General features: G+C 35.5%; 1 protein-coding gene across 1 annotated transcript in view; it reads left to right on the top strand.

Annotated features, from left to right (window-relative positions):
• The window catches only part of TMEM131 (transmembrane protein 131), a 239,272-nt gene that overhangs the window by 124,151 nt on the left and 96,888 nt on the right, over positions 1-18,233 (top strand). Inside the window, exon 5 of the mRNA XM_058684342.1 lies at positions 10,838-10,961. Within this exon, the coding sequence (XP_058540325.1) occupies positions 10,838-10,961 (124 nt within the window). The remainder of the gene's footprint in view (positions 1-10,837; positions 10,962-18,233) is intronic.

Genomic DNA, 18,233 nt, shown 5'->3' with positions numbered 1-18,233 from the left:
CAAAAAAAAAAAAAAAACCTCCAAATGCTTTATTCTAGTTTTATATGGTGATGCTTAATAATTATAGAGTAGTATTGCTTTCCATATATTCTCATTACTTTACCATAACGCTGTTTACTTTTTTTCATGAAATATACACATAGAAAAATGCATAAAGTATATATGTAGTTTTACATATGCTACCCAGTCAGATATTATTATATATTTTTAGTTTATGTAATTATGTTTCAGTATACAGATACTGTGATATAGATCATTCTGGGGGTTTTTTTTTGTTGTTGTTGTTGTTTTTGGTTTTTTTGGCTGTATTGAGATGTAATTAACATAACATTGTAAAAGTTTAGGTACACAACATATTGATTTGATATACTTACACATTACAAAATGATTAACATGGTAAGGTTAACACTGTCGTCACAGCACATAATTACCACTCTCTTTTGTGGTAAGAACATTTAAGGTTTTAGCAACTTTCAAGTACATAATACAGTATTAACAACTATAATCACTATACTGGACATTAGAACCCTAGAACGTATTCATCTTCTAACTAGAGGTTTGTACTCTTTGACCAACATCTCTCTCTTCGCTCCCCGCCCTTACCCCTGGTAGCCACCAGTGTTTGTCTTTCTCTGTCTAACTTCATTTAGCATAATGCCCCCAAGGTCCATCCATGTTGTTGCAAGTGGCAGGATGTCCTTTCTTGTGGCTGAATAATATTCCATTGCATATAAGCATACCATATCTTCTTTATCCATTCATCCATTGACAGACACTTAGATTATTTCCATTCCTTAGCTATTGTGAGTAATGCTGCAGTGAACATAGGAGTGCAGATATCCCTTTGAGATCTTGTTTTCATTTCCTTTGGATATGGGAAGAAATAAGATTGCTGGATCATGTGGTAATTCTGTTATTAACTTTTGAGGAACCTCCATATTGTTTCCATAGTGGCTGCATAGTTCCTTCTTTTTCTTACCTTTTTAAAGCTTCATTTTTGTTAGATGTCCATCTGTTCTCTTATTTCTAACCATAGCAAAGAATCCACATTTTACCCATAACTCCTTCTTCAGTGGCTATACATATTATCTCTAATACCCTACCGCCACAAACAGCCCTGCAGTGAATACTCTTGCAGGTTCACTTACGGACTTTCATGAGGATTTCTTTGGAATATAAGGCCAGGAGAGGAATGCATAGGTCATAAAGTGTGAGTACACTTCACTGTCTAGGTGTTGCCTGGTTGCTTTTGTGCTTATCTGTGCCTTCCTATATTTCCACATCCCCTGTATTTGTACTAATGCTTAACATCAGCCAACTTTCTGTTTTTGCTAGTTAAATAGGGATAATGTGGTACTTCATCATTAATTTTGTATTTCTCTGGTTGCTATTAAGTTACAGTATCCATCTTTTTATATGCTTATTGGCCTTTTGGGTTTCCTCTTCTGTGAATCGCCTGTTCATATCTTTTGACCTTTTTTCTTTTGGGATTCTTACTAACTTGTTAGAAATTCCTTTTGTAAGCTAGAAATAACTTTAAAGTCTAAAGATATATTTAGATATTGTAAATATCTTTTCCCAGCTTGTCACCTGTTCACTCTTCCCATCCCATACTTTGTTGAATCAGAAAGTCTTAATGTTTTCCCCAAATTTTGAAAAATTTAAAAGTTCAGAAAAGTTGGAAGAATAATATGGTGAATACCTATATAATCTTTATCTAGATTCACCAAGATTCAACCTTTAGCACATTTACTGTCTCTCTTCTTCTACACACACACACACACACACACACACACACACACACAACACACACACACAGAGACTGCTTTTTTTTTTAAGTAAATGTGGACATCCTGCTACTTCATCCCTGTGTTCATTAGTATGTAAATCCTAAGGGACAGACATAACCATATTCAGTTTTCCCTAATCACCAAAAATATGTCCATTATTGTATACGGTCCCCCAACCAGGATCAAATCAAGGATGACACATTGTATTTGGTTGGTTGGTGTCTTTAATCTTTAAACTACCTTTCTCCTTTTTTGCATTTATAAGATAGAATTTTTTGTAGTTCAGATCAGTTGATGTATAGAATAGTCCACAAACTGGATTTGCCTCATTATTTCTTCATGATTAGAATCAGGCTAAATACCTTTGTCAAGAACATTATATAGATAATGTATATTTCCCATCACATAACATGAGGAGGCCAGTAAGGTCCGTATTTCTAATTGTTAATGATGCTGAGTTTGAGTACTTCCTAAGGTACTGTCTACCAGATTCTGTACATTGTAAAGGTACCTTTTCCTTTTTGTAATTAGTAAGTAATATGTGGGGTTAATAACATGTTCTCCAGCAACCTTTCATTTTAATAGTTCTACCTACTTATCATATTATTGACTCTTGCCTAAATCATTTACTACATTGATAATTGCAAAATGGTGATTTCTTTTTTTCCTCAAATTCTAGCAGGTTTTATTTTCATTTAGGAGCCAAGATTTTTCTGTGAAAAGTATCATTCTCTCTTTTTCCTTTGACTGTCACTATAAACAAAAGGTCAGCAAATTATGGCCCTTGCCACCCATTTTTGTAAATAAAAGTTTTATTGGAACATAATCATACATGCTCATTTACACTTTATGGTTGCTTTTACACAACATTGGCAGAGTTGAGTGTAATGACAGAGATTGCATAGTCTGTAAAGTCTAAAATATTTACTGTCTGGGGGCGCCTGGGTGGCGCAGTCGGTTAAGCGTCCGACTTCAGCCAGGTCACGATCTCGCGGTCTGTGAGTTCGAGCCCCGCGTCAGGCTCTGGGCTGATGGCTCGGAGCCTGGAGCCTGTTTCCAATTCTGTGTGTCTCCCTCTCTCTCTGCCCCTTCCCCGTTCATGCTCTCTCTCTGTCCCAAAAATAAATAAAAAACGTTGAAAAAATAAAATAAAATAAAATAAAATAAAATAAAATATTTACTGTCTGGCCCTTTACAGAAAAAGGTTGTTGATCCCAATTATAGACTCATATATTCTCTTCTTTATTTAATGTGTTATAACCCTTTGCTTTCACTCTTCTTTTTGTTCCAAATTTTATAAATTTTCCCAGTAGAAGCCTGTTTAAGCTGATTTCTATCATTTTTTGTAAGTGCCATTAACCTTTGAACATTTCTTTGCTTTCTGATTCAACAAGACATTCTAGACTTCCCTTTGTTTTCATTGTCCTAGACCTGGAATGAGCCAAAAGTATGAGAAGTCCTGGTTTCTTTTTAGGGGAAGTGACATTTCAAACCCATATCTGGGCACCAAAGTGTGCTTATTGCTCTGGATGTCATTGCTTCTAGGCTTTTGTGAAAAGATCTATAGAGGAACATAGGCGTATACTATATAAATGAATATATGTAAGTCATGTCCCATACTGATAATTCTAATTCATATTTTACCAGTTCAGATCCAGAGTCATAGAGTTCTTCCTCATTATTCCCCATTTTGTATCTGCATCTTATTTTTCCACAAAATAATTATTAGAATATTACCTTTAAATATTTGGTAAAATTTGCCAGTTAAGTACCCATGGGCTGGAATTTTCTTTGTGGGAAGGTTTTAAATTATGAATTTAATTTCTTTAGTAGTTTTATTTTTTGTAATGCTTACATTTTTTTTTCTTATTTTACCAGTTTTGGTAAGCTGTGTTTTTTTCTGGGAGTTTGGTAGTTTTAGGATAATTTTTAAATTTACTACATAAAGTTGTTAATATTGTTTTAACGTTTGCAGTATCTGTAGCGATACCTCCTTTTATCATTGCTCATACTGATATTTTGTGCCATCTCTTTTTTCTTTCTCAGTCTTGCCAGGTAGTTGTCAACTTACTAGTTTTTTACCCCCAAGAAGGGTGAACTTCTGACTTCATAGATCATCTCTGTTTTACGTGTTTTATTACATTGATTTCCACACTTGCTTTTATCCATTTTTTACTTGTATCTTCTTTAGATTTAATTTGCTGTTCTTTTTCTCATGACATGGATGCTTAGTTCATCAAATTTTAGGCTTTTTTTTTTTTTTCAAATATATACATTTAAATTCATGAATTTTTCTTTAAGCACAGAATCAAGTTTATTTTGCAAGCTTTTAATAAGTTAAGTTTTTAATTTTCATTCCAGATAGTTCTTAATTTTTATTCAGATTTTGTCTTTGATCCATGGGTTATTTACACATGCACTGATCTATTTACATATTTATAGAAAATCAAGTTATCTTTTCTTATTGATTTCTGTTTAACTGGGCCAAGACTAGAAAATTCTGCATATAAAAGAGTTTTATAGAAGAGATAGAATAGAAAATAACTAGCAAGATGGTACCTTAACCATATCAATAATTACATTAATTATACATATAAATAGTCTAAACACACCAATGAAAAGACCAAGATTTTCAGATTAAAAAAGCAAGACTCAACTAACAATAGAAACCCAAAATATAGGAAGCAAAACTGACAGAACTGAAGGGAAAAGTAGACAATTCAGCACTAATAGAGACTTTAGTACCCCACTTTCAATAATGGATAGACCGTCTAAGCAAGAGATAACAAAAGAAACAGAAGACCTGAAAACAGTTCAATGCCATTAGACATCTATAGAACATTCCACTCAACAACAAAGTACTTACACTGCTCACACACACAAAGAACGTTCTCCAAGATAAACTGTATGCTAGACCATAATGTAAGCCCCTATAAATCTGGAAGTCATACAAAGTATGTTCTCTGATAACTTCATTCTTTAATTAAATAAATTGGCAAGCAATAAAAAAAAAAGAATCTTGAGATATTAAACAACATATTCTTTAATAATGAATCAAAGAAGAAAATCAAGAAAGGAATTAGAAAATGCTTTCAGATAAGTGAAAAGAAAATATACCAGAATTTATGGGGTACAGCAAAAGCATTGCTCAGAAAGAAACTTACAGCTATAAATGTCTTAATCAGCAAAGAAAAAAAATCTCAAATCAGAAATCTAACCTTCCACCTTGAGAAACTAGGAAAAGAAAAGCAAAATAAAAAATAATTAGAAAGAAATAATAAAGACTAGAGAAGAAATAAATGAAATAAATGAAAAACAGCAGAGAAAATTAACAGAAATTGGTTCTTTCAAAAGAGCAACAAATTTGACAAACCCTTAGCTAAATTAAGCAATAAAGAGAAAAAGACTCAAGTTACTAAAACCAGGAATGAAAGAGGTGATCTTTGTATAGAATATAACCTTACAGAAATAAAAAAGGATTGGGGCACCTGGGTGGCTCAGTCGGTTAAGCATCCAACTCTAGATTTTGGCTCAGGTCATGATCTCATGGTTCATGAGATCAAGCACCTTGTCAGTCTCTGCACTTGTAGAATGCACTCTACAAGTGCAAAGCCTGCTTGGGATTCTCTCTCTCCCTCTCTCTCTCCCCTCTCCCACTCATGCTCTCTCTCTTTCTCAAAATAAATAAATAAACTTAAAAAGAAATAAAAAAGGATTATAAAGGAATACCATGAACAACTGTATGCTAACAAGTTCATTAACTTAGTTGAAATAGACAAATTCCTGAAAAGACACAAATTTCCAAAACTGACCTAAGAAGAAATAGGAAATCTGAATAGACTTATAACAAGAGTTTGAATTAGTAATCAAAAAACTTCCCAGAATGAAAGCTCTGACTCACAGAAAGCCTTATTGATTAATTTTATAAAAAATTCAAAGAAGAATTAATACCAGTCCATCATAAACTCTTCCAAACAATAGAAGAGTGAACATTTCCCAACTCGGTATGTTAGGCCTGCATTACCCTTATACCAAAATCACACAAAGACACTATAAGAAAACTACAGACCAATACTCCATATGTTAAAATTCCTCCACAAAATAATAAAATATCTAAAAAAGATTATATACCATGGCCAAGTGGCATTTGTTCCAAGAATGCAAGGTTAATTTAACATCTGAAATTCAATTAATGTAATATACCATGTTAATAGAATAAATGGGAAACATGTGAGTATGTCAGTAAATAACACACACAGAAAAGGTTTTGAATAATACATCCTTTCATGATAATAACACTCAAAAAACTAAGAATAGAAGAGAATTTCCTCAGCCTGATAAAGAGCTTCTATGAAAGTCACATAGTTAACATTCTGTTTAATGGTGAAAGACTGAAAGCTTTCCCCCTACATCCAGAACAGAGCAGTTATGCAAGAAAAAGAAACAGTAGGCACCCAGACTGGAAAGGAAAAAGCATCTCTATTTTCAGATGTTATACTCTTGTATATAGAAAATGATAAGCAGTCCACTTTTAAAAACTTGGAATGAGTGAGTTCAAGGTTACAGGATATAAGATCAATATACAAAATAAATTATATTTCTCTACACTAGCAATGAGCAATTTAAAATTAAGAAACAATTCATTTATAATAAATCAAAAAGAATAAAATACTTAGCTATAAATTTAGCAAAAGTAGTGCAAGACCTATATATTAAAAACAACAAACCATTGTCAAAAGACATTAAAGAACTATAAATAAATGGAAGCCATTTCATATTCAGAAATCAGAGGACACAAATAAAGATGGCAGTACTCCCTAAATTGATCTATGAATTCAACAAAATTCCCATCAAAATACCAAATGACATTTTTGTAGAAATGGACAGGCTGATCTTAAAATGGACATGAAATCAGAGGGATTCAGAACAGCCATTTTTTTTTAATTTTTTTTTTTAACGTTTTATTTATTTTTGAGACGGGGAGAGACAGAGCATGAATGGGGGAGGGTCAGAGAGAGGGAGACACAGAATCTGAAACAGGCTCCAGGCTCTGAGCAGTCAGCACAGAACCCGACGCAGGGCTCGAACTCACGGACCGCGAGATCATGACCTGAGCCGAAGTCAGCTGCTTAACCGACTGAGCCACCCAGGCACCCCCAGAACAGCCATTCTTTTAAAAGGAGACCAACATTGGAGAATTTTTAGTGCCCAATATTAGAAACCTATAAGTTTTAGTAGTCAAGACACTGTGACACTGCCATAAAGATAGACATATAGGTAAACAGAAAAGAATTTAGGTTCCAGAAATAGAAATTTACATTTATTGCCAATTGATTTTGACAAGGGTGCCAAAACAATTAAATAGAGAAAGAACAGTCTTTGCAACAAATGGTGCTGGGCCAACTGGGTATCCACATGCAAAAGAATTAAGTTGCACGCCTGCCTTAGAGCATACACAAAAATTAATTCAAAGTATATAATAGAGCTAAATGTAAATGTAATAAAGCTGAACTATAAAAGCTTTAGAAGAAAAGATTGGAATATATGAACATATCTCCATTATCCATTGGTTTATGCAATGATTTCTTAGCTATGACCCTAGAAGCACAAGTGATAAAAGACAAAATATACAAATTGAATTACATAAAAATTAAAAACTTTTGTACTGCATGCAAATGATACCATCAGGAAAGTTTGGGGCACCTGGGTGCCTCAGTCAGTTAAGCGTCCGAATTTGGCTCAGGTCATGCTCTCGCAGTTCGTGGCTTTGAGCCCTGTGTCAGGCTCCATGCTGACAGCTCAGAGCCTGGAGCCTGCTTCAGATTCTTTGTCTCCCTCTCTCTCTCTGTCCCTCCCCCACTCACACTCTGGCTCTGTCTGTCTCTCAAAAATAAATAAATGTAAAAAAAAAAAAAAGAAAGAAAGAGAGAAAACAGTCCACACAATGGGAGAAAATACTTGGAAAAAAATCTCATAAGATACTTAGATCCGCAATATATAAAACTCTTGCAACTCCTTAAATTTTATTCTCTGTTTAAATACAGGGTTTCCTTATCTCTCCTTGTTGACACTTCATGAACCCTTTCAGTCAAGAATTAGTTCATCTTTTTTTAAAGTTTGTGTTTTACCAGGGCACCAACTTCGGCTCAGGTCATGATCTCACAGCTCATGGGTTCAAGTCCTGCGTCAGGCTCTGTGCTAACAGCCCCTGTGCTAACAGCCCTTGCTTATGCTGTGTCTCTCTCTGTCTCTCAAAAATAAATAAACATTAAAAAAAAAAGTTTGGGTTTTACCCATTAATTTTGTCCATATTCCTTAAATATTCCTATAGTCCACCTTCCAAATATTACCATTTCTAGGTGTGCCCTACATATCTGCTTCTCACCTTTTTTTTTTTTTAGCTCTGTCTTTTAAAATATTCTGAGTATGTATTTTTTTCTTGCTGAATTGTGAGCTAAATTGTCAATCCGATCTTCCAACTCACTAAGAGATTTTTACCTACCTTTATACATTGTACTTTTATACTAATAATTTCTTTTGTTTTCTGTATGATTTCTTGCTTCATTTTACTAATATCTTGCCATATCTCCTTAAGTATATCACACTGTGCTTGTTTAGTTCCTGGTTCAACTTTTCCAACTTCAGGTGTGTGTTACTCAGCCTTTACCAGGTTATGCTATGACCACAACCAACCCAAAATCTTAGTGGGATGTAGGCTAAAAGCAGCACTCCTGAGATAGGCCATTTCTTGGAAAAAGAATACAAGACGACTTTTAAAACTTAATGTTACATGTCACTTTTGCTCACATTTCATTGACCAAAGAAAATCATATGGCCAAGCCTAATGTTGAAGCAGAATTCTCTCACAGGTTCAGTCAGCAGGTTGGGAATACCACAGTTTATCACAACATTTTCTAATGTTTGTTTTCTAATTCTATTCCTCATGGAGTTAACTTAAGAGCTCCTGTCTTGTAGTGCGTATTGAGGAAGGGCAGAATAGAAAGACTTGGTCTTTGTCTCTTGTGAATTTAAGAAGGGAGATGATCCCCAAGGTAGAAAGACCCAGTTCCACACACACATACATGTAAAAACTATTAATTGTCCTGTTTGCCACCACTGTATCTGATAGTGCTTAGGCAGAAGCATCTGGGTGGAGATGTAAATGTAATCAAATAGCCCTTGGTCTTTGGACTACCAAAGAGGAGTTAGAGGCAAGTGTGCTCCAGGGTAGCTGATTATCAGCTTCTTAGCTCTCTAAGCCTCTCTGCTATTCTAGGTTGAAAGGGCAAGCTCTGATTGTTCCAGGGCAAGCAGGGAAAGAAGGAATTGGAGAACAGAGTTTTGAAGACTTCTACCCTAGCCTCTCATTGTCAGCTTAAGCTATTCTTTGTCCCTCACTTTTCCCCACCTGCCAGTTCAAGTCAACCTTCTGTTCCCCCCAGGGTTTCTTACTGTTTTTTAGTTAATCCTTGGAATCAGTACCTTCCTCTAACTTCTAAATTTTTCCAGGATTGTTGTTGGGGGGTAGGTGGGTTCAAGGAGAGCCAGGAGCATGAATAAAATAAAAATATGGACCAGGGGGTACCTGGGTGGCTCAGTTGGTTAAGCATCTGACTCTTGCTTGGTTTCAGCTCAGGTAATGACCTCACAATTCATGAGTTTGAGCCCCACATCGGGCTCCAAGCTGACAGTGCAGAGCCTTCTTGGGGTTTGTTCGTTCTCTCTCTCTCTCTCTCTCTCTCTCTCTCTCTCTCTCAAAATCAAAAATATTTTAAAACAAAAACACATGGCCCAGAATGGTTGCCTGAGGAGAGGACCTTGTGAAAGAAGTTGCATTTGAATTAGAAAATGAGGATTTGGATTGGAATAGGGGGATAGGGAGGAAAACGGAGCAAAGAGATTGGTAAAGCCATGGGGGCTATGCACATGAAACCAGCCTGATCCAGGTTGGAAGGTTTAGATTGTGAAAACATAGGGAGTTAGTTACTTGTTTAGGTCAGGTGATGTCAGGGTAGGGAGGATCTTAATTTCCACTAAGGCAGGGGGGGAGAAAAGGGAAGGGAGGGAAGCTCACCCGTGCACACTCTTACCAAGTGCCTGTGCTAGATAATATGGAAAATATGGAGTACACATATAATGTAACCTTTGTCTGAAAGGTGCTGATAATCTTGAGGAAATAAAACTGGTGCTAATTAAATTATTAGAGGACATTAAGAAACAGTTTATATGCAGAATTCTCTGATGCTGTAGGAGTTAGGAGGCCTGCCTGTACAGCTGAGATTAGCTGTGTAAGTACTTAATGGACTGCATAACTAAGGAGATGTCACTTTTAAGAGGAAACTCTAATGTGGATACCAAGGAGAACATTAAAATGGATCTATGGATGTCAGATCACTGAGTGTGTGTCCTCCTTAAGAGGAGGCAGTTTAGTATAATGAGTTAGAACATGGACTAAAGCCAGATGGCCTGGATTCAAATTTAGAATCCAAGTATGACTTTGGACAAGTAACTTTTCTGTGCCTCAGTATCCTCATCTATAAAATGAGGACAATAATAGCCCCTAATTCATAAGGCCGATCTGCTCACATAACTTTGCCACTCAGTTTCTCCTAAATTGAAGAGCATGTATCAGTGGAATTTGGGGAGAAGGGGACATGATTCAGAATTAGTAGGAAAGCAGGGTGGTATTACAGAAGGAAATGAAAAGATCTGACCATTTTATTCCCTGCCTGCTTCCTCACTAGACTGTAAGCTTTATCTGGACAGAGATTTACTTTATTGTATCCTAGCCCCTGGCTCAGTGTGAGACATAAAATGAGCACTCAGTATATATTTGTTGAATGACAAAATGCATTTCTATGTGTAATTTTAAATATAAACCAATTAAATAGTTTTATATGTTTGCATATGTACTTGTACAATAATTTTGATGTTTAAATTTTTTTAGCAGCTAGAAACTAATTCAACAACTAGAAATAATCTTTGAAGTATTTGTGACAGTGGTTTTGTTTTTTGTTTTTGTTTTTGTTTTTGTTTTGCTTTTACAGGCCAGTTGGAATGCCAAAAATGGAAAAAGTTTACTTACATAATCCTAGTTCTGAAGAAACTATTACTTTAGTATCAATATCTGCTACAACATCACATTTTCATGCATCATTTTTTCAAAATAGGGTAAGTTTTTCTATAAATGTTTCTCTTGAGTTTGAAATTGAAATATCTAGATATTTTATGTATAATTTCATTTTGCTATAATTAAAATCCGGTTCGAGTGTTTCATATTTGTTGCGGGTTTCAGTTTGCCCTATTTCCTAAGAATTATCACTTCTACTCTTAAACACACATTGTGTTTCTCAACATAAAACAATTTAACAATTCCACTTTGAACCTAAGTACTCTGAAAAATGTAGTAGTCAGAAATTTAGTTGATTTTTTTTCCTTTTTAAATAATAAGTAATTCCTCAGTGTTGTGTTAGTTTTCTATTGCTACCTAATAAGCTACCACAAACGTGATGGCTTTAAACAACCCCCACTTATTAGCACATAGTTTATCAGTTGTAAGTCCAATGTGTTCTTTGCTCAGAGTATCATAAGGCTGTAATTAAGATGTCAGCTGGGCTCAGTCCTTGACTGGAGACTCAGGGAAAATCCACTTCTAAATTCACTTGAGTTGTCAGCAAAATTGATTTCCTTATGCTTGTAGTCCTGAAGTCCCCATTTCGTTGCTGGCCCTTGGCCAGGAACCTCTCTCAGTTCCCCAGGGCACCCACATTGCTTGTCACCATCTTTAGGCCAGGAGCAATGTGTCATATCTCCCTTATGCTTTGGATCATTTTGGCTTTCTCTTCTGCCACCAGTAGAGAAAATTCTGCCTTAATCATGTCATTGGGACCACCTGGATAGTCTCCTTTTTCATGATATGAGTGAACTAATGTCCTCAGTTACATTTGCAAAATCCCTTTTTATCATGTAAGGTAATTAACCACAGGTGTGGTATCTCCTCATACTTACAATCTCAGAGATATTAGGGCAGGAAATTTGGGAGGCTATTTTAGAGTTCTACCTACCACAAGTATCCTCTAAAATTTTACTTTATAATCAATTTCATAGATAGTTTGCAGACTTGTTATTTACATAAAAATTAATCTGACAAAAAAGTTGGGTCTTAATAAATTTTGAATTTGAGAGAATACATACATTAATCTTTAATATATAGACTGCTAAAGTAATAAATAAGCTTCAAAAACAGCTAAATAGCAAGTATTAGAAGGAAGTAAATAAGTGAAACCTAATTTCATCTTCCCAGAGTTTTCACTAATTCCTTTGAAGAGATGTGACCAAATCAAAAGGAGCTTTTTTAAAAAAAAAAGCATCTAGGGGCGCCTGGGTGGCGCAGTCGGTTAAGCGGCCGACTTCAGCCAGGTCACGATCTCGCGGTCCGTGAGTTCGAGCCCCGCGTCGGGCTCTGTGCTGACTGCTCGGAACCTGGAGCCTGTTTCCGATTCTGTGTCTCCCTCTCTCTCTGCCCCTCCCCCGTTCATGCTCTATCTCTCTCTGTCCCAAAAATAAATAAAAAACGTTGAAAAAAAATTAAAAAAAAAAAAAGCATCTAAAATTATATCAATTATTTAGATTTTATACTTCTCCTTTCAAAAATCCTATTTCATCATATGCTGTCCTTAGCAACATATGTTGCTAGCAACATGTCCAGCAACTTCTGAAGTCAAAAAAAAAAAAAAAAAAAAAACAACTTAATTTTGGCTTTTTTAAATTTAAAAGTATGTTATTAACAAGGAATTGATGAGTTACCATATTGCTTTCAATAGCAAAAACTTCATTTTTGTGGTATTCATGAAAAACACCCCTTTTCTAATATATTTCTTTAAATAAGTTTCCCTTGAGTTATTTTTTGTTGTTACCTAAAGGATGTTTTCAGAGTTTTTATAAACATGCTGATGTTCTCAAATAATAAAATCCCAGTGCTAGAAGAGATTTGTATATTCATCTAGTCTAATAATACCCTCATTATACAAAATGAAGAAAGAGCTCAACTCCAGAGGGGTTTGCCCCCCGTCATGCAGTTAATGACAGGATCCAAGTTGAGGGTCTAGGTGCTCTATTGGCCTACACGGTGATTTGTATCGTATTAAGCTATGGTGTGTGGCATATATGTTATGCCACCTGTACACAGAGATGCACTTATGTGTAAATGCAACCACACGGGCACGGCCAGTATGCAGAGACATGTTGGGTTAAAGGGCAAAATAGTGAAGTGAAAATGGAAACAGTTTAAAAATAGTTCACAACTGCCCTACAGATTTTATTTTTAACTTGTTAATGGTACTTTGCTAATTCAAGCAATGTTTTGTTGTTTTTAATCATCCAAGCTTAACCCCGTTAAAGGGTTTTCATAGACCAAGAGTTACAATTACAGATTCTTACAGGGGGCAGATAGACAATGTAAATGAGAGAAGCAGGCCATGTGGAATGAGGGTGACCTGGAGAGCACATGGTCTGTCCAAAGGGATCAACCCACACTCTGTTCCAGCCGGTGGTTGCCATGTGGGAATGTAAGCACATGCCCCATTCTTCTCATGTTCCAAGAAGAAACAGAAATAGGAATTTTTATATGATATCTTCCAGTTTTTACACATTGAAAATAAATTCAATTTTAGAAAGACAGATGGTGTGGACCAAACAAAACAAGCTAACGGCCCCTAGTTTGACATTTTCGAACTAGACTCTCCCAGGGACTTATTTCTGCACATGAACTTTATGTAAAGAGGAGAGTTTTTCTGAAAATTCTTCAGAAGGTAAACTAAATGTGCCTGTTAGTCAAAGGACAAGTTGAAAACCAATATGTGTTTTCCATTGTCAGGAAATTGGATTACACAATAAAAATAATCTATACCCATCAAAACCTCCAGTTAGGTCAGCTAGATTTGACTTCAAAAGCAGCTAGCGAAAATCTGTGCAGTCTTCTCTGTCTTCTTCTTCCTCTTGGTTTCCGTTTTTACTTCTTGCAGTAAGGTATGGATTCCCAACAGCTCAAGAAATGGAGAGGAGACATGGAATGAATTCTTAAGGGAAGAAATAACCTTATTTCCCCTCCACTTCAATTTTATGCCTATGATAAGAGCCTTTGGTGAACAATGAAAAGAGTCTTCTCATGTTCAGGAGAGTAGACCATTTCTGTAATTTTATTTTAACTCTTTGTCACCTTCTGAATTCCTGGTCAGGTCTTATTTCCTTGAGAATAGAACATTTTCTATAACTCACTTAAGTTTTTGGTTATTTACCACTATCATCTCTATATTAACTAACCAGTAGGAAATAGAGAAAAGAATCATTGTTTTCATAAGGCCAGGTTTAAATAACCATTTTATAACACACACGCAAATAACCCCCTTATAGGAAGGTCTTGTTTTAACCTGGAAATCAAGAAGAATAAGGGTAATAAGGAATGTGTTTGTGTGAAAATTTGTTTTTCTTTGTTTAACTTCTAATAATTATCTGTTATTTATAATTACCTGCTAATTAACTATAATTGTCTAATTAGTTATAATTACAATTAAAAATTATATAATAAGACTGCAACTTAGGCCTACTCATCTTTCATGACTGTATTGTATATTAGTTGTAAAATATGTAATACATATTTTGTGTCTAAGAATACAGATTTTTTAATACTCTAATAGTCAAATTTTGATTATGGTAAGAATTATTTTTTAAATTTTTTTTTTCAACGTTTTTTATTTATTTTTGGGACAGAGAGAGACAGAGCATGAACGGGGGAGGGGCAGAGAGAGAGGGAGACACAGAATCGGAAACAGGCTCCAGGCTCCGAGCCATCAGCCCAGAGCCTGACGCGGGGCTCGAACTCACGGACCGCGAGATCGTGACCTGGCTGAAGTCAGACACTTAACCGACTGCGCCACCCAGGCGCCCCAAGAATTATTTTTAAAACTGTGATGTAATTGCGGTATAACATTGTGTAAGTTTAAGGTATACAGTGGACATATAACACTGTGTAAATTTAAGGTGTACAAAGTGTTGATGTGATATACTTAGGGGCGCCTGGGTGGCTCAGTCAGTTGAGCGTCATGACTTTGGCTCAGATCATGATCTCATGTCTCAGCTCGTGAGTTTGAACCCCGCGTTGGCTCTATGCTCAGAGCCTGGAGCCAGCTTCGGATTCTATGTCTCCCTCTCTCTGTCCCTCCCCTGCTCATGGTCTGTCTCTCTCTAAAAAAATAAACATTGAAATAAAAAAAATTTTTTTGATACATTTATAAATTGCTATAGGATTATCACCATAGGATCAGCTAACTTCTCTGTCATGTCACATAATTATCATTTTTATGGTGAGAACTGTTAAGATCTAGTGTCTCAGAAACTTTGAGATTTACAATACAGTTTTATCTGTGATCACTATGCTGTGCATTAGATCTCCAGAACCTCTTTTTCTTATACTTGCACGTTTGTACTCTTCAACAACACATCACTACTTCCCCCTCCATCCAGTCCCTGGTAATCATTGTTCTGCTCTCTGTTTTTACATGTTTGGCTTTTTTATTTTTATTTATTGTATTGTATTGTATTTTATTTTATTTTATTTTATATTTCATTTTATTTCATGTTTTAAGTTTGAGAGACAGAGCACAAACGGGGTAGGGGCAGAGAGAGTGGGGAGAGAGAGAATCCCAATCTCTGCACTAACAGTGCAGAGCCTGATGTGGGGCTCGAACTCCTGGAACCATGAGATCATGACCTGAGGCGAATCCAAGGGTCTGATGCTGAGCTACTCAGGTGCCCCAAGTTTGGCTTTTTTAGGTGCCATATAAGTGATAGCAGAAAGTTTTTGTCTTTTTCTGTCGGAATTATCCCATTTAACATAATGCCCTCAAGGTCCATCAGTGTTGTTGCAAATGGCAGGATTTCCTTTTTTCTTATGACTGAATAATATTCCACAGTGTGTGTGTGTGTGTGTGTGTGTGTGCACGCACATATCTTTTTTACCTATTCATTTGTTGTAGACACTTGGGTTGTTTCAATATCTTAGCTATTGTGAATAATGCTCCAGTAAAAATGGGAGTGCGTATATCTCTTCAATATCCTGTTTTCATTTCCTTTGTATAAATACCCAGACCTCAGATTGCTACATCATATGATTGTTCTATTTTTAATTTTTTGAGAACCTCCATACTGTTTTAAACCAGTTTACATTCCCACCAACCGTATACAGGATTCCCTTATCTCCACATCTCATCAATACTTGTTATCTCTTCTCTTCTTAATGATAGCCATTCTAACAGTTGTGAAGTGCTATCTCTTTGTGGTTTTGATTTGCATTTCCCTGAGGATTAGAATTATTGAACATTTTTTTATATACCTGGTAGTCCTGTCTCCTTCGGGAAAATACCTATTTGGTTCCTCTGCCCATTTTTTATTCAGATTGTTTGGGGTTTTGTTATTAAACTATTGGAGTTCTTTTATGTATTTTAGATATTAACCTCCTATCTGACATATAATTTGCAAATATCTTCTCCCATTTTGCAGGTTTCCTTTTTGTTTTGTTGATCTTTTATTTTGCTATGCAGAAATTTTTTAATTTGATGTCGTCCCACTTGTTGATTTTTGCTTTTGTTGCTGTGCCTTTGGTGTCATATTAAAAAAAATCATGGCCCAGGCCAATATCGGTGTTTTCTTCTGGAGGTTTATTGTATTAGGTCTTACGTTTAAGTCTTTGATCCGTTTTTAATTAATTCTGGTGAGTGATGGAAGATAGGAGTCCAATTTCATTTTTCTGCATGTGGTTATCCAGTTTTCTTAATACCATTTGTTGAAGAGACTGTCTTTCCCCATGAAGTGTTCTTGGCTCCCTTGTCAAATATTAGTTGACTGTATATGCAGGGATTTATTTCTGGGCTCTCTATTCTGTTCCATTGGCCTATATGCCTGTACCATACTGTTTTAATCACTTAGCTTCGTAGTATAGTTTGAAAGCAGGAAGTGTGATGCCTTAGGCTTTGTTCTTTCTTGAGTCTTGCATGCTTCCATACAAATTTTGGGATTGTTTTATCTGTTTCTGTAAAACATGCCATTGGGCTATTGATAAGGATTGCACTGACTCTATAAATGACTTTAGGTAGTGTGGATATTTTAACAGACAGTTATCAGTATATTCTTCTAATCCATGAGCATGAGGTATCTTTCCATTTGTTTGTGTCTTCTTCAGTTTCTTTCATCAAGGTTGTATAGTTTTCATAACACAGGCATACCTCAGAGATATTACGGGTTTGGTTCCAAACCACCGCAAGAAAGTGAGTATCACAATAAAGTGAGTATCACAATAAAATGAATTTTTTTAGTTTTCCAGAGCACATAAAATTTCTGTTTATACCCTATTGTAGCCTGTTAAGCATGCAATAGCATTATGTCTTAAAAAACAATGTACATACCTTAATTTAAGAATACTTTATTACTAAAAAATGCTTACCATTATCTGAGTCTTCAGTGAGTCATAATCACTAATTACATATTACCATAAAAAATATAATAATAATAAAAAGTTTGAAATATTGCAGAAATTACCAAAATGTGACACAGAGACACAAAGTGAGCAACTGCTACTAGGAAAAAATAGCACCAGTAGACTTGATCAATGCAGGGTTGCTATAGGCCTTCAATTTGTTTAAAAAAAAAAAAAAATATATATATATATATATATATATAAATAAAATAAATGCAATTATCTGCAAAGTGCAGTAAAGTGGAGCACAATAAAATGAGGGTAAAGCTGTACAAATCTTTCACCTTCTTGGTTAAATTTATTCCCAGGTATTTTTTTTTTTTATGCCACTGTGAACCAGGATATTTTTCTTTATTTCTTTTTCAGATGTTTCACTGTTAGTGTATACCAACACAACTGATTTCTATATGTTGATTTTATATCCTGCAACTATACCAAATTGGTTGATTAATTCAAACAGTTTTTTGGTTGAGTCTTTAGGATTTTCTTTTTTTTTTTTTCCAATATATGAGTTTATTGTCAAATTGGTTTCCATACAACACCCAGTGCTCATCCCAAAAGGTGCCCTCCTCAATACCCATCACCCACCCTCCCCCCCCCCCACCCCCTTCAACCCTCAGTTCTCAGTTTTTAAGAGTCGCTTATGCTTTGGCTCTCTTCCACTCTAACCTCTTTTTTTTTTCTTCCCCTCCCCCATGGGTTTCTATTAAGTTTCTCAGGATCCACATAAGAGTGAAACCATATGGTATCTGTCTTTCTCTGTATGGCTTATTTCACTTAGCATAACACTCTCCAGTTCCATCCATGTTGCTACAAAGGGCCATATTTCATTCTTATTGCCACGTAGTACTCCATTGTGTAAATAAACCACAATTTCTTTATCCATTCATCAGTTGATGGACATTTAGGCTTTT

Source organism: Neofelis nebulosa, chromosome 9, assembly GCF_028018385.1.
Source record: "Neofelis nebulosa isolate mNeoNeb1 chromosome 9, mNeoNeb1.pri, whole genome shotgun sequence".
NCBI lineage: Eukaryota > Metazoa > Chordata > Mammalia > Carnivora > Felidae > Neofelis > Neofelis nebulosa.
Note: the sequence above shows the minus strand (reverse complement) of the source record. Positions and strands in the feature narration are given on the sequence as shown.